Source organism: Cervus canadensis, chromosome 7 (assembly GCF_019320065.1).
Source record: "Cervus canadensis isolate Bull #8, Minnesota chromosome 7, ASM1932006v1, whole genome shotgun sequence".
Taxonomy (NCBI): domain Eukaryota; kingdom Metazoa; phylum Chordata; class Mammalia; order Artiodactyla; family Cervidae; genus Cervus; species Cervus canadensis.
In genome coordinates this window covers 76,659,239-76,664,937 of record NC_057392.1, presented here as the reverse complement: position 1 = coordinate 76,664,937, position 5,699 = coordinate 76,659,239, and the positions used below count along the sequence as shown (strand labels likewise).

Genomic DNA, 5,699 nt, shown 5'->3' with positions numbered 1-5,699 from the left:
CAAGTCAGGAGTTTTGAGGTTACAAACCTAAGTCTAAGGGTTTGCTTTGTTATTTCTTGGTTTTGCGTTATTGAAAAGTGACTTAAACCATTTACACTTAATTTTCACAACTGATAACAAGGATAATATCTATCTCCTAGTGGTGCCAATAAAAACAATGAGGCTCAGGAAGTTTAAATGATTTGTTCAGAGATGTAAGATAGTGACAGACAGAAAAGTGTACATCTGTTGTCTGATTAATTTTACCCTATTCACAACATTGGCTACCCAGGTGTTCACTGGTGAAGAATCTGCCTCCCGAGCAGGAAACCCAGGCTCGATTGCTCGATTCTTGGGTTGGGAAGATCCCCTGGAGGAGGAAATGGCAACCCACTCCAGTATTGCTGCCTGGGAAATCCCATAACAGAGGAGTCTAGTGGTCTTCAGTCCATGGGCTCACAAAAATGTCAGACACAACTTAGCGACTAAACAGCAACAAATTCACAACATTGTAGAGTATATTTTCAAACAAAATTTCCTTGATAGAAATATAAAAAGGACACACATAAATTTTCTTAAATTGCTCTAGATTAGCATGAATATTACAGTTATAATTATATAACTAAGAAGATTCTTACATATTTGGGGGATTTACAGTATACTGACTTCAGAGTTTCTTATTAACATTTAACTGCCTTAAAAGCAGTGGAAGCTTGAAACATCATATCATTAATTTGTACGACATATTTTCTATCTCTTTGAAATATTTAGTGAAATAATTTGAAAATTAAAATATGCAGGATTTATTTTTGTATTGGATTTTTGTGAGAGAGAAGGATTTGGAGGCAAGCTTCAGGATAACTAAATATAAATGGCACAACACAGGCTGGAAATTAGTATTAATAACTTGAATATATTTTAGCTTTGGTTAACAGCATATGTCCCTTTCTAAACATTCTTTAATTTCAACTTATTTTGGAATATTTGAAATAATTTTAATATTTGCTTTTCTCAAATTAAAACAGTACAACAAATGCTATATAATAAACATGAGTCTGGCTGTAGAACACTGACAATTCACAGTCAATCTGGCTAAGAAACTGTACACTAATTAATACAAATGAGTATCTTGAAGAACTCATATTTAGAGCATATGTAAAACGTATCCAATGCCAAAGTCAGATTTAAGGCTATCAAGTAGTTTTGTTGTTTAAATGTTTCCTTTGCTTATGACATTTTCCCCACTACCATCACATTCAATTAGTAAATTTATTTTATCAGGATGAGTTACACTTCATCCTTACTATCTAAAAGATATATTTTCACGTACATAAACATCAGTCAGAAATCAATGTCAAATTACGGAAACTCATTGGAATAAAGAGAGGAAACTAAAGGGAGTAGATGACAGTGCCATATGTCCACAATTTCTAAAATAAATGTTTTAAAGCCTAATTGATACACAGAAAAGCATAATTAAATAGTATTATTAAAGATAAGAGTAGAAAAAAGTCTTAGTACACTATTTTTCCTTTTTATGATTCGTTTGTTGTTTTGTCGTGTCTGACTCTTTGCGACCGCATGGACTATGGCCCTACAGGTTCCTCTGGCCAAGGGATTTTCCAGGCAAGAATACTGGAATAGGTTGCTATTTTCTTCTCCAGGGGATCTTCCCCACCCAGGAGCTCAACCTGGGTCTCCCTGCATTGCAGGCAAATTCTTTACCAACTGAACCACCAGAGAAGCCCAGATAGTACACTATAGTGAACTACAGAAGAAATTCTTTCCATTCAGGTAAAAGATGCTTTAAGTAAAAGACTATGAAATGAAATAAACACACTACAGGGTGGTTAATAGACGCTTGTTTAAGGACCAAGTAAATAACCATAATACATTCCTAATTTCCAAGCTCTACCCAGAATTTAGAAACAAGTATTTGAAAAAAACATTTCAAAATCTCTGAGTATTCTTGGTCACTGAATTAGAACATGCTCTTAATCACTGATCCTATGCGATAATTAATGATAAAACACAGATCAAGAATATGTATTTATTGAATCAGGGCATTATCAAATTTATTTTCATTTTTATGCAAATGTAAATGAAATAAAGCCATAAATTAAAGGGTTGTTAGCAGTGTGTTTTGATTTTGTATAGGTTTGCTGGGTAAAGATCTGAATTTTATGATGCTTCATAGTGTTTAGCCTATATCACATATTCAGTCCACAACTTCTAGAATAAATATGTCTTGAATATCCTAAATAACTGTAAAGTGCAGGAGTTAAATAATTTACAGAAATAAGGCAATATACATGGCATTCTGTGGTTTCATCAAACATTCCTAAAAGTAAGATAAAAAGCATTCTGATTATGACATAAAGATGCTTTCCACAGCATTCTTTACTTCCTTTGTCAAAACTGTTGGGACTGTCATTTTTTTTTTCTTTTTAAAGAGAAAACTCAAATGTAGTTATTAGATGTTATGCCTTCTAGGATAATGTCTTCAAGTGTGGAACTTCAAATGAAGACTTAAAGAAGGCCATGTAAGAGTATCATGAAAATTAATTTGCTTACAGAGAGACTTAAGCAGATCTAAAGACATTCATACTATCACAATAGCCAAACTATCAGAAGATAGTTGATCAAAGCAGATGTCCCAAGCCACTCTCTGAGGCTTTCTGCTATCAAGGTTTAAGAAAAAAATCAATGGGAAAATTAATTTCAACTGGCAAAGAGTAAAAGATATTTCCTCACAACATTAATAGGTACCAAGTATTTCATCACTGTAACTGCATAGACAAAACTCATTCAAATGTTCACTTCAAATGGGTACATTTTATCACATGTAAATTTCCTCTTAAAAAGCTGCATTTAAAAAGTTTATAGGGTCTTCCCAGTGTATTTCAGTGTTGTCTGTTGTGCTCAGGGCTGGTGCACTGGGAAGACCCAGAGGGATGGGATGGGGAGGGAGGTGGGAGGGGGGATCAGGATGGGGAACACATGTAAATCCATGGCTGATTCATGTCAATGTATTGCAAAAACCACTACAATATTGTAAAGTAATTAGCCTCCAACTAATAAAAATAAATGAAAATAAATAAATAAATAATAGGGATTGTAGAAATACTGTGAATAAGAATCTAAGACTCACCCATATATGGTAGCCAGGGTCATGAACTCTTTCCAGGTTCAGTCGTGAAGACTCTTACAAACATGCCTTCATCAAACTAACCGGACATTAATACTGTTTCAGTACTCACCAGACATGTGTGGTCATGAAAAGGCCTGTTCAGGGTCCACACATAGATTTAGGACCTATCAAATCTGTATGTTTAACAACTTTATGACATGGTTCCTAGAGTTTGCACATTTGAAAAACGGGGTTTTTGTTTCCCCAGTCCTGCTTAATGATTATTTTTCTACTCAGTTTTTCAAACAAAATTCTTTCAGCTTTAGTTTCTATTACTCGGTGAAATGTCCACAGTTTTACGGACTTCTGCTTTCCAGAATCCCAAATATTAGGGTAGGCACTGACGACATCCTAATCAAGAATTCAAAAAAGAATAAATACAATAAAAGGCTAAAGATCTCCTACTTTGGTTCGCTACATCAGGTAATGGAGTGAAAGGAAAGAAAAATACGGCATTGGCACTTCCAATGTCACCTTCCTAGGTATAAAGTCAATAAGACCATGTACTTTGCTCACAAACAAAGAAAAAGCTTCAAGCACTTTAAAAGCAATTTAATATCTTAAAACAAAACATGAGCAAAAACCAAAGAGGACTTTATAATTTAACTGGTGCTAGTGGTACTCAGTCGCTCAGTCGTGTCCAACTCTTCGCAACTCCATGGACTGCAGCCCGCCAGGCTCCTCTCTGTCCATGGAATTCTCCAGGCAAGAATACTGGAGTGGCTAGCCATTCCCTTCTCTAGGAGATCTTTCTGACCCAGGGATTGAACCTGGACCTCCTGCATTGCAGACAGATTCTTTACTATCTGAGCCACCAGGGAAGCTCTGTGTGTGTGTGTGTGTGTGTGTGTGTGTGTGTGTGTGTGTGTGTGTGTATACATACAGGAACTAGGGGTCACACAGAGTCAGATACGATTGAGCAACTTTCAGAAAAAAAAAAATACATATTCCTACCAAGGAAGCCTAATAAGCCTCTTTTTTTTTTTTTTTAGTAAGAGTTTATTAAACAAAGAATTGCTTTATTAATACAAACTATTAATGCATACCCAAACTATAAAGTGCTAAGAAATTTAAATATCTAAGTCATAGCAAACAGGTGGCAATTCAACATCCAGAATTGACAGAATGCTTGAGGGAGACTGCAACAGATTAGACCGCCACAGTGGAAGGGGCATCTTCAGAGGCGAAGGGGGGCCCACGTGTAACAGCTGCTCAAGCTCCCTCTCCTCATCAAGGATCATGAGAGGCACTCCATTCAAGGGGAAGTGTGCGATCTGGTGTTCCTCAGGGAGGTCAAAACTCTCAAAATCTAATGGATTGAAGGGAAAGAATTTTTCTGTTTCTGAGTAGGTGTCATCTAAGGCGGAAACAGAACTTTTTGCTTTAACAATCTTCGCAGCAATCTTTTTGGTAGAGAAAGTTATCTGTTTCTGTTTGAGCAGTCCATTCATCTTAACTGATTTTTCTGTAGCTCTGTTGACAGTTCCCAAAGACTTTCTGGCAGTTTTTGGTAAAGCTGGTGGAGCATCAAACATTTTGTCAACACGTGGTGTTGAAACCTGAGATCTTCCATCTAAAGCTTTGACTGAAGGCACAGACCCCAAGTTCAGCCCGTCCTTAGGAGCCACATGGGTGCCTGGTTCATATATACATGTATATGTAGATGTGTCTGTGTGTGTGTGTGTGTGTATATATGTGTATATATATATACACACATATATATATATATATATATATATATATATATATATATATACTATTCCTCCTCCTCTTCCTTCTCTCCATTTATCCACACATGGAAGTAATTTTCTAAGAGTATTTCCTGGCTGGAAAAACTGGTGGTAAGGAAGAAATAAGGAGAGAAGGGGTCTTATTAATATATATGTGAGAACAGTGATATTAAATTTTAATATGATCACAAATATTAATGTTTTTGAAACTAGGGAAACGAGACCAGACAACTAACGAGTGATAATACACCATTTTGTTGAAATTTTTTTATTCTTTATCTGTTTTACATAATATTCTGCTTCCTGCCTACCATTGCTGTCTTTTTTTTCTCTCTCCCTGACTTCTGACTTTTCATTCTACTTCACACTTTCTTCTTTCTTGCATTTATTAATCCATATATAATATGATTGCCTTCTCTTCAGGTGAACAGTTTATCAAGTCTTTATAGGTATGTACTTTAAATATTTTGGAGGACAAGATTTGACATAAAATAGATACCACTTAATAACAAGCTGTATTTTAATTGCATTTACCTTTACTTGTTTTAAACTGATCTTTGTCCAGTACAAAAATCCTATAACCATCCATAAAAATTATAAGATAGCACACACAATTTCAGGGTCAGCTTTTCTGCACGTGGTTGAAAACACATGTTCTTATGAGGCATATACATTAAGTAAAACCGAAGATTTAGAATACAAATACTCTTGGTATATAAGTCTGTCAAACTTTGCAAGGGAAAGATAAATATTGCATTTATTCAATTTGTTCTTGCCTTTAAAAGACACTTTTGAGAATG

The 5,699-nt window shown here is 35.3% G+C and overlaps 1 protein-coding gene across 1 annotated transcript; it reads right to left on the bottom strand.

Annotated features, from left to right (window-relative positions):
- Positions 1–4,142: 4,142 nt before the first annotated feature.
- LOC122444763 (securin-like) lies at positions 4,143–4,815 on the bottom strand (the record flags this gene model as incomplete). Its single annotated transcript, XM_043473390.1, has 1 exon — positions 4,143–4,815. A coding segment is annotated over one exon (576 nt), but the record flags the coding sequence as incomplete, so codon positions are not given.
- Positions 4,816–5,699: the final 884 nt, after the last annotated feature.